Source organism: Parambassis ranga, chromosome 5, assembly GCF_900634625.1.
Source record: "Parambassis ranga chromosome 5, fParRan2.1, whole genome shotgun sequence".
NCBI classification, from domain to species: Eukaryota; Metazoa; Chordata; class Actinopteri; family Ambassidae; genus Parambassis; species Parambassis ranga.
The window spans coordinates 11,960,437-11,981,060 of record NC_041026.1 but is presented as its reverse complement, the minus strand read 5'-3'; the positions used below and the strand labels follow the sequence as shown (position 1 = coordinate 11,981,060).

At 40.9% G+C, this 20,624-nt stretch overlaps 1 protein-coding gene across 3 annotated transcripts in view; it reads right to left on the bottom strand.

Moving 5' to 3' along the window:
• Positions 1-20,624, bottom strand: part of tox2 (TOX high mobility group box family member 2) — an 86,213-nt gene that overhangs the window by 25,812 nt on the left and 39,777 nt on the right. For all 3 annotated transcript variants that reach the window (XM_028407131.1, XM_028407130.1, XM_028407132.1), the window contains 2 exons: positions 15,333-15,392; positions 1,054-1,341 (listed from right to left, as the gene is read on the bottom strand). In XM_028407131.1, the coding sequence (XP_028262932.1) occupies positions 1,054-1,341; positions 15,333-15,392 (348 nt within the window). The remainder of the gene's footprint in view (positions 1-1,053; positions 1,342-15,332; positions 15,393-20,624) is intronic.

Below are 20,624 nucleotides of genomic sequence, written 5' to 3'. Positions count from 1 at the left end.
TGGCCCTCTGTAGCAGTAACAAATACCCCGGCTGCGGAGTGAAAGACTGGCCAATCAACCACTGTCTCCACAGTAAAGGTCATGACCAAAATGTGAAATGAATATGAAGATAAATGACACATGGATCCAATACCTCGGGGGGGAATATTCCAACATTATATATAATACATACTATGTTTATATTTCAGATTCTTATCAAGCCATATTTTGACTCTACACGCCGACTGTTTATCTTCATCCCTCCTCCTTTTGATGAACATTATGCTTGACCTTGATATGCACCTGTATGAATACAAAGTATACTCTTATCTTTTTATTAACAAGCACTGGTGGCTGATGTTAGACAAAGAAAAAACTATCATAACCTGAACTGCTGTTTCTAATTTATTCTTTGTTCCTTGTTATGACATGTATGATACTCTTGACCTGAACACAGTCTTGTGTATTTTTTTTCTGAGTATGTACAGAACAGTGTACAAAATCAGACATTAATTTGAACTTGAAGCATTCGCTCATTGCAGCCTATACACGTACATACATTTCCTTCTCAAGCTTTGCATACTACATCATTTGTTGTGACAGAAACCTGCTCTATTTCCAGCAGTTCTCATGAATGCAATTATGGTTTTGGAGATGCTAATTTGTAGAGGAGCAGCTTTGTGTGGAGCTGAGGGAGTAATCAGCACGTATTCATGTTTGAAGGCCTGACAGATTGACCGATGCATGCTGTCGAGGCAGATATGATGCTGATGGATTTACCCACAATCCTTTTCTCCATGCATTAGAGCTGACAAGGCAACCATTGAACAATCCCCCCCCTCCTCCCCCTAGTCTGCATGTCTTGAAAATTACATTTACCTTTTAAGGGTGTAATTTGTTTCATGCTAGAAAGCTGTAGCTGTTACAGGGTTCTTTTAAATGTCTACTTTGGATTCAATCCAAAAGTAAGATATATGCTTGGTTTATAGTATTTGTTCATCATCATTTTTTTAAGTAAATCTGAGCAAAAGTATTTTCACTGAATCTGGTGTTTCAATACAGGAAGCTACTCACCGAGGGCATTTGGCTGGAGACAAGGTGGCTGTCCTGCGCCAGCATGTTGGACATCATGAGTGGGGGCAGCTCAGGGTAGGAGTACGGGTTGATGAGCCCATTGTGTGGCAGCGAGTGACAGAGGTAACCTGTAGAGTCGTGCTCCATCAGGTGAAGAAGAGGAGGCTCAGGGTGGTTAGGTGGAGTGATGGGAGGGATCTCGTAGTCCTCGTCCCCAGCTCCATTTCCACTGGTGGAGCCGCCACCTCCGCCTCCTCCCCCGCCACCGCCAGTCTGACCCGTGTAGCTCTGAGAGGAGGAAAAGACACAGACATACATAAAGATTACATTTGATGAGGTGGATGAGGATTTCTGACATGTTTTTTTACACACAGATCATGTATGTAAATATTTATTTTAGAGCAGAAGATGCAAAGCGGTAAGAGTTTGTTCAGGTACACATGTGTATTCAAAAGTCTTTGCAGACCTCAAAACTGTATTAAAATATGTGATGATTTATGCACCTCTCATTAACAATAAGGCAAAAGTACAAACTGTGTGCATAAAGTGTAAAAAAATCCAATAATCAGACTTAAAGGTAGGGTAGGAGATTTTGAAAACACAGTGAGAGTCAGCCAGATTTTGAAAGTAAACACACGTCCCTTTCTCTCGGAGCTCACCCCGAAGCCACGCCTCCCAACCAGTCTCTCTCTAGTGAGCCACTCTCTGGTGCGCGCAGAGCAGGAAGAGAGCAACCAGACAACTCTACGTGCAGGGGCGCCTCGCAGGATTGGCTGATGTTTTTAGCATTTTATAGCACAGTGAACAAAACGCAACAAAAGCTAAAACAGTAGTATGTTCAAGTAGTTATGTGCGCTCTTTTTCATGTAAAACTTCTTCATTAGGGGGTTTATCTGAACACGAAAATGGCAGAGAAGCTTGTTGCAGATGGGAGAGGCTAGCTTTGTAATAAATGCTTATTTCAAAAAGGTCTGCTTTAACCCAAACCACGATCCTCTAAATCTAACCATGCAGTTTTGTTTTATGTGTAAAACGTTACAATAAAGGACATGAATCCTACTTGTCATGGGTGAAAAGGTGGTGTTGTATTAAAGTATAGTGTAGTTAAATCATTAGAAAGACGTAATCCTTTGACCTGTTAAATTAAGAGCTGATTCATTAAAACAAAACAAAAATATTCTGAAGAACGACAATGACAACGACAAAAACACACCAGAAAAGGATTCTGTGTAATACTTTGCCAGCTAATAAATTCTTTAAAGACTGTTTAAATCCTGTCATTTTTGTCAGAATAGGTATAATTTTTATTCCAAATGTTGAACGCCTCATTTTGGAACAAAAGCCAACGCTCAGCCATTGGTAATAAAGAAGACCAACAGTCTCTGTATTTGTGTGCTGTCGCGCTAACACAGTGAGTCCAATCAGATCAGAGTTCTGCACAGAGCAAGAAGAAAAGAAAAATAGCAGGGAAATTCAACGGGGAATGAAAAGCAATTTTGTCTGAGACGATCCAACTTGACTCCCATTGTAATGACTGAGTCAAATTAATCATCACAAATAATATTCTGGTGTCAGCCATTCAAGGGTTTTTTAATAGAATTTTTATGATTCATGTCTAGCAGTATACATCAAACAGTCAGTTCTGCAACATTTCTGAAATCAATTCAATATCATCTTTGTGTAGGCTGTCATCCTCGGCAGCAGAGTGGTCATTTATCTCTCAAACAGATACTTTTAGAAAATAAGGGGCATGGGGAGATGGAAGAAAGGAGAAAGGATACAGGGTACATTTTTTCCTTGTTTCTTCCAACCCTTATTTAGTATAAAGATGAATCTGTGGGCCCCTTCTGTGATTTTTGCTCGCATTAATTACAGATTTACTAAGAGAAAATCTGGAAAATAAGCATTTCAGTTTTTTTTCATAACAAAAAAATCTTGATCCAGATCACCCAACGATTAACAATGTACATGTAATGGTGGTGTTTTCAATTTTAGGTGATAGCAGCATTAAACTTTCTTTTCTGCAGCAACATGCAGCAGGATTAAACTGTATCCAATGTCTTTTAAATGAATACCAATCTGTGGTAAAGCCAGACACAAGGAATTTCATTAAGTTACACTAAAACACCATCTTTAATTTTACCACAAAAATGTGAGTGTTTCATTGTAAAGCAAGAATGCAGACACACACTCAGCACTAAAAGCACACTTTCATCTTCCTAAATGTTACACCAAATAAAAAAAAAAGGAGAGGAGAGAGAAGAAAAGTGTGATTGCCTCAATTTGATTTACTTTGTCCTGACATAGCCTGAAAGCAAGTTGATATTAATTTTCTGGACTGTCCTTTGAAGACAGATGTTTTTGTGAACCTTTGGGGATAGTGTTATTGTTTGGTCTAATGGACACGAAAACGAACATTTCCTGAGATTCAATTTCCCTCATAATTGTTGGAAGGAAACTAAATTGTATGCTGTAAACATTGGAGCTATTGTGTGAAGTGAGTCCCCTGTGCGTGTCCCTCTGAGCCATCGTGTGCTTCACTCTCCACTGTGGGAGACCACTGTGTAATCTAAAGGCCGCCGTGCTTAGTCATCACCTGTCATGTTGTTCATCAATCTTTCTGTTTTCTCACTATACTAATGTATATATATATATATATATCCTGGCTATAGAAACATATCCTGGTCTCCAATCCATGGCTTCTGATTGTGCAGAGGGATGAGGACTCAGGATGTGTCATGTGTTAGATTGCTGTGAAGGCTCATCCAGTGCCCTTGATGATAAAATGTAAATACCAAGGACATTCCCAGTTGGATTGTGGCAAGATAAATTATTCATACGCCTCTATTCAGAATGAGATTGCATGTACAGGACCACATGTACATTCTGGCTAATGTATACTCTTTTCTCCTTTAAAAGTAAAATCCAAACAAAAGCAATGTATTTGATGGATTGTACAGGCCAGGATGTGTCCTAGTATGGAACTGGCTATTCAAACAAAAGCCTCCTCTTCTTTTTTTTTTCACCCCCTCCACACTGTGACCAAAATTTCTATTTTCATCACTGAAACATCCCTTATTTTCCTCATCTGATCAATAACAGCACACTATAGAGAACATTATTTCCAATACGCAGTATGCTGTCTGCACAGTGAGCAGAACACAATCTGTAACATTTTAATTACGAGACAGATCTCTCGACTGTAAGTGTTACATACCAGCACACCTTTCATTTGAGAGAAACAGATGAATAGACAGTTGGTCTGGGACTGAGAGAGAAAATAACATTGATTGGGGAGCTTTCCAGCTTGTCTTTTTATTTGGCACAGATCTCTCCCTCCCTCTGTAACACTGCCTGAGTATTCAAGGCCTTCTGGAGATGATATTGACTGTGGCTAATGGCTCATTATCTGTATATTCTTCGTCTTATTAGATTATTGTTGTGATGCTTGTAGAAATCAGGATTTAGGACGCTACTCAGTTAATATTAAACTGTAGATCCATTTAAAAAAAAATTTACTCTGCTGTCAAATAGGATTTATATGTACAATAAGAGACTGCTGGCCTCTCAGAAAACACTTCAGGATCTCGTCATAATCTTTTTTTTGGGCTACAACTAAAAAAACAATTAATTAATTGATTAGCAGAGAATAAAGCAGCTGAATCTTTTCATTTATTGATTTAAATTATCCTTGAAAACTCCTTTTTTTACTTGTTGGTCAAACTTTTAAGATGTTACTAAACAATTAATTGAGGAAATGACAAGCTAAAATTATTAGTAAGCTCTGGGTTTGTATGAAGAAACAATTTTTGATTGTAAAATGAAATTAGTTGCTGCTCAGTTTATTTTGACAGGTGGTCCACAGACTGTGAACCAACCAGACTTCAAGTGCCACAATAAGAGCCCATTCCACACAGACTTTGGAGTCCTCCCAAGTCAACGTTTGTTTCTGTGAGAGGGTGGGACCAACAGCTCCAAGACAGACGATGACATATCTGTCTTACCACTAATATGCACTTATCTCCCTATTGGAGAGCTTTGTCACAGTGGTGATTTATGCTTAAAATCCCCACACACACCACCGGCACTTCCATCTCCTCCGACACTCTTCATTCCAGCACCTTCCCATATACACCATGCAGCACTCTGCACATGCGTGCGCACACACAGACACAGACAGAATCAGGCCCTGTTATCTGTCCTTTCCATGCAGTCGGGTTTGAGAAGAAAACGGTGGATTTATCTTTGGGATGAATTTAAGAGCATCATCTATTTTCATTCACATCGTTCTCCCCAAGGAGGATTATACTGTGTATTTATGAATGATGCTGTTTACTAGTGTACACAGAGCTCTTGTTTTAACACAGCAGAGGCAAATAGTGCTTGTCTGACTACAACCATCATATCCTTCCAGATGCTTAATCTAAATGCATGATCTCTTGGCGCGCTGTTTTAGATTTTTCTGTAGCCCCTTTGAGCAGAAAAGACCCAGTCACATCAGTCCCATTCCTGGGTTCTGACTCTGCAGGTATATTTATTATTAGCTGCAGCTACATGGCTTCTAGATGGAGATGCTAATTCTAATAAAATCAACACACAATTGCCAAAAAACATCATCGTCTCACATGGCCTCTTGAGGCGATCAATCAACAACTTTACATGGGTTAATTTGACAGTTATGCATACCTAAGGTTGTGGCCACTTTGCAGGTTTCTGCATCGGCATTGTCTTACACTGACATCACACGGGCCATCTTGATGTACAGTCTGCGGCATCTCACTGGCATCACCACTTTCTTCTAACTTGTATTGCAGCATAGTGGGTTTAACCTGTATTTTAAAAGCCTGCATATGCATGCATATATACATATACATACATATACATATTGTTTTGGTTTAAGATGGATTTTTTTCCCCCGTTTTCCTGTCAGTCTCTCTCAGTCAGGCTTAATTAAAGCCATAGCTGTTGTTCTTCTACAATATCATGTCAGAGGGTATCAACACACCACAGAGCCTCCTTCTCTTTGAGCCCAAAGAAAGGGAGGGGGAGGGGGGAGGGCAGAAGATTTTGTTACAGCCACCCTACACCTCTACTTTCCTCTTCCTCTCTTAGCTGACCCAGGCCCAGTCCGGTCTGTGTCTTGTTAAGCCCAAACAGTTCTGGACCCTGCTCCTCATCCTCCCCGACCCTGATCACCCATCCCTCTGTCATCACATCTCTCTCTAAAACAGCCCAGCTGCATTATTTATCTGTCTCTATGTGTGTGGAAACCATGACAAGGAGCATTTGGGATGGGGATGCTGGGCCACCATGTACACAGTTTGGGAAAGTGGAGAGACAGGAAAACAAAAAAAATCAATGTCAGACACAGTCTTTCGAGGAAATAAATTCCTTGTTGAAACCAGGAGGAAAAAAAGCAAAATATGGAGGGTTTGGAGAGAGTAATTAAGGTGAGCACCAACTGTCCAAAGTCCAAAGATGCAGATGGCCCCATTCACCCCAGATTCTGAGCTGATTACTAACTAACCTCCTGTTGACTAATTGCATATATTTCCCCCCCTTTCTTTCATGTTTGTGTCTCTTCATCTCCCCCTTGTATCCTGTTCCCTGTGCTCGTCTCACTTGTCAGTCAAGGTCAGGAGGTCATCCTCATCTGATCGCGTGTCAGAACAGATTAGAATCAGAGCTTTTGTGCCATGTCATATTTCATTATGCATTTGACTCATCTTGTGGGTCAAGGGGTCAGTGTGATTTGATTGGATGACAGAAATGATATAATTTGTGTTTAACCCTAGGCTGTATGAGGCTCTGAGTGGTGTACTAATGCATTTTGCAAAGACGGGGCAGGCCCTCTCCACAAGCGACTAATTTGAAGTGGCACACCGCAGAGTTGAAGGAGAGCCAGAGCTATTGCACAACATGCTGAGGTTATAAGGGAGGCTTTATCAAATAATAAACACAACCTCCCGCGTACCTCCATTCTGCCTGCTTCTTGTGTGCTTTCTCCGATGCAAGTGCCCAGACATTAGCTGCCTTCTGTGGCTAATATGTTATGTTTCCCCTCCATGTTTTTCCTTTCTTTATTACACTCATTCACTGAAAATGTGCCACTGACCCTCTCATAGCTTTTATGTCTCTGTTTCTTTCTCGCTGTCTAATGACACTGTAAGAGAGGAGACTAATGGAGAAGTGCTGTCAGCTACAACAACCACATCATTATTGATGAACATTCAACTGGAACACAACATTAGAATCTTATCTGACTAGAATAGAATATGATAGAATAGAAACGAAACAGTTATTTTTGCTGATAACTGTATGTATTTATATTTTTTTCTCTGGTGTTTCTGGTGCACACAAAGAGTTCAGGACCTTGCAGTGGTAATGACATGCAGATGCCGCACTGTGTCAGTGAAAACTGTGATCTCCAGTAATGCGGTTGGAAAACAAACCATGGGTGCACAAGATAGCTCAGGTTTCCCAATAGTCATCTAGAGTGATTGTGATGCCGATGTTGATACTGCTGTGGGTGGCGGGGGAAGAGTGGGAGGAGGGAGGAGGGAGGGATGAGGAAGGATGGAAGTGGAGAGGAAGGAGAAGAAAATAAGGGGGAGGGGAAAGAGATGAATCCAACATTTCAAATGAGAACCATAATCAAACTTATTGCCTGACATGGTGAATCTAGAATTACAATGTTAGTAATATTTCCCCTCCATCTAGTCCTTTTGGGAGCAGCCATGTCTCCTGAAGAGGAAAACCTTTTTGGCTCGTCGGCACACCGCTGCACGTTTTGTAAGGCTCAACAACAAGCCACAGTTTTTGCTGAGTTATGAATAAGCAGCCCAGAGACTGAACAAGGCCAAAAAAACAGCACCCAGTCAACTGTTTTTTAATTTTTAATGACTCTTCAGTTATCTACTTTTCTGCGCCCACTGTCAAAAATCATTATTAGCATACAGACAATAGTGCTACTGTGTCTGAATGACAAAACTAATTATTGTTATAAGAACAAGTAAATGGACAAAAAACAGCAGAATAAAGGGTTGGTGGATCTGTACCGTCTGACTCTAACAATGTTCAAAATAACAAAGGGAGCGCTGATGGCGCAGTCATCCAAACAAATGTGCATTATTCTGAGAATTGTTAGGATCCTGTCACCCACAAATAACTGTACACCAGGAGAAGGGAGGGTGTAAAGTGCATGTGGCTGGTGAGAGTGCATGTGTTTGTGTGTCCATGTGTATCTGTGTTCATTCCTGTTTGCACAAAATAACTCTTGAATGCTTCTGTGAACATTTCCAAGGTGTTTTTTTTTAAACAAAAACCTACTGTAAGAGACTGCCTGCTCTGTGTGTGTGTGTGTATATGAGTGTGAGTGGTGTCAGTGTGTTCTTAAGTGTCTTGCCTCCATGGTTCAGAGTCAATGAGGCTGTGTATCGGAGGCTGGCACAGCTGGTGGGAGCAGGAGACGAACATCTGGACCCTCGTACTCTTGGTGCCATTGTTAATAAGAGGCTGGCTGTGAGTGGAGGGGAGTGGAGGAGACAGCTCTCCAGTGTCAATGAACCTCGCTGTCTCTCACTACAGCTCTGTGCTGCAGATTATACTTGATGCATCACAAAAGTGTCCATAAAGGGACTTACAGCAACACAGCACATGCAAAACTGAACACTAGAGAGGACTGTTTGTTTGTTTGTTTTGTAGTTTTAAATATAATTAAAATGTATTATTATTATTAATATTAGGCCATGTATGAGACTGCAGTCAGTCCAAACAGAATACACACATACTGTGTATAATCTACTGTATTTAATAAAAAAAGTAATAAAAGTACATGTAAATAAGATATAGAGCGTCAAACAGGTTTTTGAGTTCTTAACACCACATGTGCATTTATTTATTCAGGACAAGCTGGTAGTTACTTTATCCTGTACATACTATACTGTACTGTACATAGTCTACTATAGCCTGTAGATGAAGAGTGCTAACAAAAGCTCACCACCTTGTTTTGGCAGTGACGCACATCCCCAAAGCATACATGCAATGCAAAGAGAGAAAAAAAATTGTGTGTAGCCCTTTACTCTTTAGGTGTTAATTTTACCTGCAATTTTTTTCAGGCACAGTAAAGTCTGGTAACTCCACCACATCATGGTTAAAGCTTGCTAAAGCATGTTGTTTAACAAGCTTTAAAAAAATATGTATTACCTTGTTCTAACTTTCTCTGAGCACAGGAAATAAGTCAACACGGATCGATGTCAGCTCTGGGCTTTTTTCATACCTTAAAGACGCTGCATCAATAATTAAGCTGGTGTTTTTTTTATCTAATAAATCATGCTTCTTCAACATTTTCCTCTCTAATAGCCCATTTCTTTTACAACCAGAAGGGAAAACTAAACTTTATAAGTTTTATTTTCCAAAGAAACAGAAAACCTCTGCTCTTATGAAAAGGCTGAACAGACGTTGTGTCTTTTATAACACTGTGGCATGTGATCTGGCACAGGACTGAGTGTTTGGTCTCTCATCATTTTATCCACTCGGGTGAAAGGCCTACACAAACACATTAAGGTTGCCATTAGTTTCATCTGATCACCTAGGGCAACAGGGGGATGGACAGCTTGGCAGAACGAGGGCCTTACACAAATATACAGCTGTGCATTTATATATAGTGCCATGTCAGATTTCAAACAGAGGGCTTTTAAACAGGGCAAGACTGAGTGAGGAGGGTGAGGGGGGTGAGGAGGGGGGGGACTTTCCAAATGATTGTAAAAAGGCCATGGGGAGAGAGCTTTCCATCTTTCTGCTGCCGCGACAAATATGCCTGCACATCTTTTTGCTTTGTCTCCGTTCCCTGCTTCGTCAGCGAACGGCTATAGAAATATTTTGGCAGGCTGTTCTTTGTTTTCATTTTCACAAAAGATGTAGCGAGGGAGTGAAAGAGAGAGAGAGGTGGAGAGAGGGAGAGAGGGAGAGGAGGGCAGGAGGGAGAGCCACTGAAAGGTAAAGGGATGTTGTCAGAGGTTAGGGGGCATTTGAGAAAAGAAGAGAGGGGAGGTGGGTTGCAGGGAAAAGTTAGGACAGGGAGGGGGGTGAGTCAGAAAAAGAGAGGAAGAAGAGCGAAAAGTAAAAACCCAGGAGGTGTTGCAAATGAAATAAACTTGGTGAGGTGGCATTAAAGGAGGAAGAGACATGGGAAGGAGAAGATTGGGGTGACAAGTAAAGGGTGAAGCAAGAAGGGGGCAGGTGGCAGTGTAGTGGAGGAGGAGCCTGTCACTCTGGTACCCAGCTCCAATCTAAACAGCAGGAGGAAGCTGTAAATCAGACTAATGCGACCGAGCTGTAATTCAGACCAGCAGGGCCGGGGCGCTAGTGCGGGGACCCCGAACGGCGGGAGTTTACAAAACGCCGCCGAGAGGCTTTAATCAGTGCAACGATCCGAAGATACCGTCTCCCCCAATCAGCAGGCTTCCTGTCAGTCACACACGACTGAACCTGACCAATCAGGCTCCACCAAGCTTCCAGACATGCTGGCTGGGCTTTGGGCTGCTGCCAAACAAGAGAATTACTCATCTAAACTGGAGAGGTGGAATGGGCCTTTAATTCAGAGCACAGAGGGAAGAGGTGATAGATTTGTCAAAGGTTGGACATAAAAGACCGCGGGATCATGTTCTACAATGGCTCATCAAAAACATATGGGGAAATGATGAGAGACACAAGGGAGCTTTAGAGGAAGACTATTCATATTCATAAGACAAGTTTCTGGAAGTTTAGGCATTCAAAGTATGTGACAGATGTAATCTGTGTTCAGATCTGCTAACAGGACCTCTTATGCTGCTAAATCTCTCATTAAAAACAATAAATAAAATGAAGGCCCCACTATGTATTCAGTCTGTCATCTTGTTTTTATAAAACTAATCACATCTGTTTGCTGTCCTATTAAAAAATCTATTGCTGATGTGTCTCACAGATCTGCTGTTGGCACTCAAACACCTCACTAATTACAATTACAACACCCAAGGGACCACAGTAATCCTTGCCAGCAATGACTTACAAAATAAAAACAGACTGGAAACAGCATCAAACTCACTGTTGAAAAATCATTTGAACTCCCAACGTGACAAACTTTTAAATCACTCATTACCAGGAAAGCTTACCTGCGTTCTACTGAAAGGGGAAAGAGGGCAATGCATTAACTTAAAAGTGAGCAGAAAATGCAAATGCATTCCACTTTATCATCGGGCATTCAAACAGGCCCTTTCAACTCGCCAATCCATAATATTTCAGCTTTGATGATCAGGAAATGGCCACGGCTCAATGGTAGCACCGAGCTGGATTCTGCTCTGGTAGTGTTGTAGCAGTACGACTAGTGTGACTGGCTGGGCTACACACACACACTGTGCATGTTAAAACCACATGCAGCGTCTTGGCAGCAAAGACGCTACAGCAGCAGCCAATCAATAAAACCTTGTTACGCTAATTGCAAGATCATAATCTCCGTTCCTACTTCTGCTGAATATCCAAACAGTCACTCCATTAGCTGAATTATTCCCCTGTGCAGTTTCTCCGTCTCTAACTTCCCCCCTCCACACACACACACACCTCCACCTCCACCATTTCCTCCTTGTGTTCTTTTTTTTCCTGTGACATATTTCTCTCAAGCAGTTCTGCTAAATTAATTCATAAGTCAGGGAGAAAGACATCAAAAGAAAGCATTGTCAAGGTAAAGTGCTGATGAAGTATACTGTTTCTTTTACTTTGCAGCACAGCTATGAGAAGGCATCTCTGCAGAGTGTTATCTTTGATCGTGTTTCTGTGCACTCTTCTGTTTAGTATTAGCAAGAAAGATCTTTCTTCAGGTTGATCTGCTCTACTAAGACCTTTATTATGAAAAAAATGGAGGTGGTGTCACAGTCAGATCAAACTGTTCTGTGACGACACCGGAACATGTGGGAGCTCCTCGTTATTGGTTATTCTTTTCTACATTGTTGCCACAGAAATGGTCAGTGGCCACAGGGGCAGACAAAGAGATCGTTGATGCCAGGACCAGGGTCCACGACCTTGTCATTGAATCACTAACACTTTGCCACTCCGCTGGGGGCGGGGAGTCGCTGACGGACTGGAAGAACTACAGAGTAACTAAGGAGGGGTCAGACAACGATGCTCATGGGAACATCGATATGACAATGGCACTGACCCCATTTCCTTGTGACTCATCACGAGAACATCTAGGCATTTGATGTGGTTACTTGCCCAGATTTGCTTAACAGGGCCATGCTTATGACCTATTTGAAATGTACCACGTGTATGAAAAATGTATTCATATAGGTGAGCTACATTAAATAGAGCAATTACATGGAGAAACTGGAGTGAGAGACAGACTGAGAAACACACTTTCACACAGTTTTGAAGCAGAACCGGTGACCCAAATGCATTTAAATGCAACGGGGGGTAAGACAGAGAGCGAGAGAGAGAAACAGTGAGAAAAAGAGGGGGAGTCAGAGAGAGAGGGGATGAAAGAAAGAGATAGATAAGTAAAGTGAGATAATAAAGCAGAACATCAGCTTTAGGCAGTATGATTGGTTTTTGTTCAGGATGGAAAATACTGAGGATAACTGTACAAAAGTAGTTAATAAAACGTCGTCCTGCAGCTGTCTCAAAGAATCAGTTGCACACAGCTTGAATTGAGACTAAACACTAACTGTGCAGTCAGGATGTTGATGCACTGTTAATGGACCATATTCACCAACAGATGTAAGCTAGCTGCAGTTCATCACATGGCCACTTGGGGCTGCCTTCAAAAGCGTCAATCTTCATAGACCTCCATGTAAATATACTGATTTTTAATGTTTATATTTCCTCATTCATAACTAGTTTTTTTATGTAACTCACCTTTTTTATGTAACAGACATTTACATTTTTATGTAACATACCATAGCTTACCTCAGACCCAACCATGCTTGACCTCCCTCTTATATTTTTATTAGTTAAGGTAAAGTCAGGCACTGTCAATATGTAGATGCCCCACACTGAGCCTCCAGTCATTAGAAAACACATGGGTGACATTGCAGTCATTGAGAATATGTCCGTCCAAGAAAAAAAAAAAAAACGCCAATGCGTTCCTGTCAGTTAATTACTGTCAGTTAAATGTACAAGGCTTTAAAATCTTCTTTGAGCCGTCTCAGAACAGCACACACTCGAAGATGAAAGATGCTTAATATGCATATTGACTTTTTTGAGTGCACTTTTTCATACTTAAAAATCTGTTTGGGATTAGTCTGTAGAGTAGAATTAGGACATTGCTAAGGAGGTGCAGATCAGTGATTTTCCTTTTTTCCCCCCCCTCCATCTCTATGTTTTGTTGTCGGAGTGTGTGTCCACCCCTAAGGCCTTTCTGATTCTAGCTGTCAGAGGGAAGGAGAAGCTGAACTTGGTGAAGCGGAGAATAGAGCAAGGCACATGTCAAATATGAGGGGATCTTGAGTAAACAAAGTATAACACAGAGCAAAGCAAAATCTTCTCTCATCCCATCACCGCCTTTCATGCCGTTTTCCTCTGTCTCTTCCTCTCTCCCTGCTTCTCTGATCCCTACCTTTCTCCCACTTACTCTGTGCGTCTATCTTTCATGCCAAATTTGCACTGTTTTATCTGTCCCTCAGTAATACAGCAAAAAAAAACACACTGTGCGCATCAGCATGACTTGTAATCAGTCAATCAGCACTCCAGTAAAGCTTCATGTGCTGAATCCAAAATGTTCGATAAAAGCTGTTCTTAAGATTTTTTTTAGACAGTCAAGCATCTGCATGATTTGTCAGATAACAGCACTGAGAAATCAGACTGTGACATAGACTTGGTGTCAAAAGGCATTTAAGTAAACTTTACAAAAGACAACATACCGAGTATCTCTTGTGTCTCACTCCGGGCCCACAGCCACATGTTAACACTGGAGCATTAAGAAATTTTGCAAAACAGCAAATGCAACAGAAACACTGCACTACTGTAGTCTACGGGTCGGTTCTAATAATTGCAATTGACAGGGACAAATTCCCCGCTCCCCTGTGTATGTCAGATGGGCTTATTCCCAAACTCCACAAATCCCCCTGTCCAAACACAACCATATGGTCTCCCAGTTGTTCACGGCCAGCTGTGCTGCAGTGTGTCTGGCAGGGTTGCCACGTACTGTAGAAGAGCACTGACTCCCCCCTCCATTCTGACTTAATAAATCCTTTAAAATGAGGCTGAAATGTTTTCTGTGAAGGCTTTTAAAGTTAAAAAATGTGCGCACAGAGGAATACTGTGAAATAAAATGTTTTGATGGCAGCGTCAGCTTAATAGCTGCCTCTGTCGCCTTACAAAAAGAAAAAAAAGTTTTTGTTTGGGATTTGGATATTTTTGCTGGTTATGGTTCTCTGGTTTTCCTCTATGTAGCAGAAAAATACAGACTGTTTGAAGTATTGTGACGGCACAACCTGCCCAGAGTGTCTCCATGACTTCTGCCTGCTGCAGCTTTACACAAGACTGAATACAATAAACACAAAACACAAATGTAGAATATTTGATGCAGGAAGTACAATTTGTATATACATATATGCTAAAATCCAATACTATGTATGGTCAAGTCTCTAGTGTAGTAAAATCCATAATATAAGTCTGTGTAATTTTAAGTTCGAATATAATTAAAACGAGCGAGTTATAAAAAAATTCACCCCCTGTACAATTGACACTAGAAGAGAACCTATCATTTGAGACCAGAATGGTTTTTTGTACCAGGCTGTAAACATGTTCATTCTTGCTGTGAAGGTGGCCATTTTAACATGGGAGTCTATGGGAAATACTCGCTCCTGGAGCCAGCCCCCAGTGGTTGCAGCGAGAACTACAAGTTTTGACACTTCCTCATAGGCTTCAAGTCTGAGCCCGGAAGGTTGGGTTTACCAGTAATTTGCAATGGGTTTAAAGTGCTTCTGTTTATATTCTATGTTCTAGACAAGGAAGAAATAAGCTCTACTACCACTCATACAGTACTAACAATTATGGAGGAACACACACAAACACAGAGTGAAGTGTGTTACATCTGTCAACTAATTGGAAAATCTTTCAGAGCTGATGTCTTATAACTACAGTATGTGGTTGTTTTTGTTACCAAGAACCGCTCATCCATTCTAACAAGCATCAACAATGTGAAAGTACACAGGCTGTGCAACAACTCTTGTTATGAGAACTTAATGAAATAAGTGGAAACAAAAGACAAAGAGCAGGTATCCCCATTAGGAGCGATTTAACCTCACCTGGTTTGGTGGGAGAAACTCGTGGTTGTTTTCATTCATGTACATGTTGTCACCATCAAACTGCAGAGAGAGAGAGAGAAGTGAGAACAATTAGAGTTACGTGAAACAGACAAATCACAACAGGCGTAGAGAGAAGGGAAACTTTAGTCCGTCAGTGGAGATACTGGAACTGTGTAACACAGCAGCTTAATGACTGCAAGTCCTCGGCTTATAGACCTCGATGCTCTGGTGGATGTCAGTAATTACAGTTCATTAGAGACACGTATAATTAGGCCCTGTCAAAGCTTGTGTAACTCACACTCGTCGTCTCAGCTTGCCTACAGCTTCAGTGTGTGCATGTGTGTAAGTATTTGCACACCTCACTGCTGTGGTTCCTCGGGTGACACAAGGCGACAAAGGCACAACAGAGTGATAATCACAACACTGAGAGCTCAACACTTGCACCAACTGTGATCTAGTTAGTCAGTCAGCAAGCTGGCCATTACCCATTTGAGTACAGCAGATCTATATCCACTGTCAGCAAGTATTGTACAGTGGGTACTTTGATTTTAAATCCCTCCAGGGGTTTTAAGGGGATGGTGATGTTGCTCAGTGAGTCCAGACTAAAACATCTCAACAATTATGAGACGGTTTTTAAAATATTAAAACCAATATCCGAACTGTCCAGTGAAAAACAACTGAGCCTTTGCTTTTTTGGCGGCAGCTGTAAGTAGCCTTGGTGCTTGAAAGCAAATTTAAGGATGAAAGACCTGTATATCTATTTACAAATTGGGATTCTGGTCCCTCCTATTTTTGCTATGTAGTCCATTATCTATGCTGTTTTTGATTAATTCACAGATCTCACTTCTTTGTATGAAAAATAGCACACTGATACTTAGCACTGCTGACTTACATGCACAAAACCATCACTGGTATGATAAAATGACGCCAGCATGTTGACCCAGAAATTGATCTGCAAAGTGCCATGCCATTTTCAAGAACAGTTCTGAAACTGGAATTTCCGGGGACCTACTTTCCATGTTCACAATGACACAAACTAATTTCTGTTAAAAAGACATTTTTTTAAGCTGTGGGTTGTGTGTGGTTTTTGCTCCGATCCGTTAGATGAGTTCTGCACTGCAGATTTTTCCAAATCTCCACAAATGGGGCTTTAAGGAAAACACTCATTAACTGTATTTGGAAATAAAAAAAAGAGAACAACACAGGTTGACAAAAAAACAAACATTTTAATCCCACCTGTGACCAACTAAGTCAATTATCCAATCAGTGTCATGGGTAAACTAACACTTTCACAAACCATAGACCACACAGAGGTGACAACAGCCCCTTAACTCTTTTTCACTTTGCCAGAGAAATGAGGACAGGGCAGGCCTGATAATTCAGAGCCTGGAAACACAGAACTGAAGAAGCCTTAAAGGGGAGGCTTAGGCTAGAGCAACGGTGACAGTTTGAGGTTACGGGGAGCGGATGGAAAAGACAAGGGTGTATCCCAGAGCTAATGATGAAGGAGATAGAGATTGTGTGTAAGTGGGAGGTCAAGTAGGGAAGATACTCTAGGTATGGGGAAGAGGTATTAAGGGAGAGAAATAAAAACAATGCAGAGAGGATAAACAAAGAAAAACAAAGGGCTGTAGCAGCAGTTAGCGGCAATAGAGCCTGTGGTTGTTCTGGCTGTAGAGTGATTAACACTGGGGTCACAGCCAGAGGCCGCAGCTTGAAAGACACAGGCATATGAACATGCGCGCACACACACACACACACTCCCAGAGGCCTTCCCTGTCGCTCTGTCTGACACCATTTGGCACCAACCATTTATGAGAAAACAAAACACACCTCTAGACAGCTCGTAGTGGCTGAGATGAATTACTGTTGCTACTGTAAGGTCAAATATGGGGATGGATATGTGCCTACAGTAAGTCACTGGGTTGTTTCTCTAAGTCTGTGCAGGAACTAGAAGTGAACCACAACCTTTTTTTATAGCCACGTTTCACCACATGTAATGGGCCATAGGTTCCACAGGCTAAATTTATGCTCTGCAGTTGTTCAGTTTTGAGCCATTTTGTAGATTCTTTTGAACATTTCAATATTTAAATTATATACAGACTTCAAGGGAGTTTTCTTACATTTCAAACATGACACATTCAGAGCAACAAACAAACTACAGTGCAAAGGCAATTCCTGGAAACATTATTCAATCTGAAGCGCGAGTTCCATTTTCATGTTATCATTCAGCCTCTGATGGAAGTGTTACTTCTAGTGCAATGATTTCTGTCTGATAGCACTATTAGTTTGCAGGGAGAACAATCATTGTATTCTGCAATAAAAATGAAATCACTTTCTTTATTGCTCTTGGAAAATGATTTTACATGCTATCCTAATCACATTGTGCTAGATGTGATGGTGTCTTGGAATAGGTTATTTTCACACCTGCAAACCAGATCTCAATGAGCAAAACAGGGTAAGCAGAAAACAATTATACAGAAAGTCAAAGAGCACGCTGGAGTCTGCAGCAGTGCCTCATGCTGCACAATGGGAAGGAGTCTCTGAGGGCAAAGCTGTTAAAACAACAAACAGCAAATCGAGGGGAAAGGTAAAAATAATTATTTTCTGGCTCCTTGTGGTTAACAACTGGTCAGCTAAGGTAAGTGCACAGTAAACATGCTACAACAAGGACACGGGAGGTGATCTGGGCTCAAAAAGATCTGCATGACCTTAAGAAATGAGAGCTTCACAAGCATGCATGCTCCTAGCTTGCACACTGTGGCATTTTAGGAATTATTGTCTATAAGCAGATGAGGACAGCACTATCATGTCTGTACACACATTAAAACAGCAAGAACCAACAGTCGGTTAGCTTTGCTTGACTGTTGTGTCATTTTTAACACGTCGTGTTGAACACTCAGTTCTGATTGGACGGCATTCTGCTGTCTGTTGTATCTAAGGAACAAACCAATGCCAAGGAAATGATTCAGATCAGTGGCGAGGACCACATCCAGTCCACAAAAAGTCAGGTAAATTTCATTTTAAATCAATACTTCGATTGATTTCTTCAACAAGTGGCAGGGGTAAAATATAGTCTCAAGCACTAAAACATAGTTTTGTTCCTTTTTCAAAGAAAGTATTGATGAGCTCACTTGTTTGTATGAAAAATAGCAGGATGATATGCAGCAGAATGCTAACATCAGCTAATGTTAGCATTGTCATTTTCATAATGTTTGCACACTGATATTTAGCACTGCTGACTTACATGCACAAAACCATCAGTGGTATGATAAAATGACATACGGGGGGTAAGCCAGCCAGCATGTTGACCCAGAAATTGATCTGCAAAGTGCCATGCCGTTTTCAAGAACAGTTCTGGAATTTCCGGGGACCTACTTTCCATGTTCACAATGACACAAACTAATTTCTGTTAAAAAGACATTTTTTAAGCTGTGGGATGTGTGTGTGTGTTTTTTTTGCTCTGATCTGTTACATGAGTGCTGCACTGCAGATTTTCCAAATCTCCATAATGGGGGCTATAAGAAAAACATTAACTGTCTTTAAAACACAAAAAGTCAGGTAATTTTCATTTTAAATCAATACTTTGTGTAAAAGTGATTGATTTCTTTAACAAGTAGCCTACAGGGATGAAGACGCACCACACCATTATGATTAAACATGCTTACAAGCTTGTGATCAAGGCTCATTATCTCCTTCAGAAGTATGTTTAAACAAGCTGCAGTTCAATGATCACCGACATGCTTTAACGTCTTAGCCAGGCATCGAAACTTTCTGGTTAGCACGCCGCTGCCTTTATGCTAGCCACCCGGCTAACTAGCTAACTAAGAAATTATTCAAGATTCAAGATGTTATAGTGATAAAAGTGGTTTCTTTGAATTATATAAGTCAAAATTGATACTTTAATCATGTATAGCAACGTCCTTGATCAAAACTGAATGCATGTGTGTAAGGCTGATTTGATGTTCACGTCTGACCTTTGACCTCAGAGGCAATTAACGGATCATTTAAAAACAGGACAAAGGCTGTGAAATGAGAATAATATTATTATACAAACTAAAACTCTGACAACAAGGGAAGTTGGAAATAAGTTGAAACCTATGTGTATATAAACTTATGGTCTCATTTAATCTGGCTTTAAATATATAGATCTTTTTTAGCATAACTCATAATGTGTTCAGTGTGAACATACAAGCAGCTGACATGGGGGGAAAAAAGGAGGTTTGTGAGAGAAGGGCGAGCATGTTGTGTCTCTCTGTGTGTTTGCTTTCCTGAGGCTTTGAGGTCATTAATCATAGCGGTCAAATCTACAGCAAAACAATTGAGCAAAGGAAAACACAGACAGAGAGAGGAGGGGGTGCATGGGGAGGGATAGAGAGGGTGAAGGTGAGAGAGGTGGAAAGCTACAGTGAGATGGAGAAGAGGGGAGCAGTTGTCGAACAAGAGGGAACGGAGAGGAGAAATTTTCCAGATAGATGGAAGACTTGAGAAACAGAAGGGACAAGTAAGGCCTGTACCACTGACACACTTGACACCAGACTCCTGTTTGCATTGCAGAAATGCAAATACACCAGAATGAAAGGGAGATAGAGAGACGACGAGAATGGGAGGGAGAAAATAAAGCAGGAGAGATGCTATAAATAACTTTGTGTTTGCGTCAAGCCAAACCAATGTCAGTTTGATGCAGGAAGTGCAGCAGTCGCAGAGGTTATAGAACAACACCTGACTGGAAAACAGCATCCCAAAAGGGCTTTTCAAAGCATTAATGATACCTGCAGCACCCACTGTAAATCAGTAACTTACATTATAGAACTTAACGAGGGAAATAGGGACTTACTTGTATAATGATGTCAGTGATACCGCATTATGTAACCTATACTGTACTGTATATGTCTGCATAACTTCAAGGATGCATGGCGTGCTGCATATAAATCAGACTGTACTTGTGATTGGCTTTATTCTGTAGTCGGTTATTAATGCAGTGTAATATTTACAGCAAAATTCATTTGACCATAATTCACTAAAGGTTTTAGCTGTGAACTCTGGGCCGTGATTTTTTAACTAATTCTGTTTATGTAAGGGTTATTTCAACATATGTATGAAAAGTAGAACCTCTCTAGTCATTTTCTTTTCTCTCTGTTCTTTCTTGGTCAAACTCCAGGTCCATAGAACACTAAAGACCAAGAAGAAGAAAGCACAGCAGATGAATGAGTGAGAAGAGTGAGACAAAGTTAAATATAGATACATTTAATTTATATGACTGATATTTTTTAATATTTTCAATAAATATTA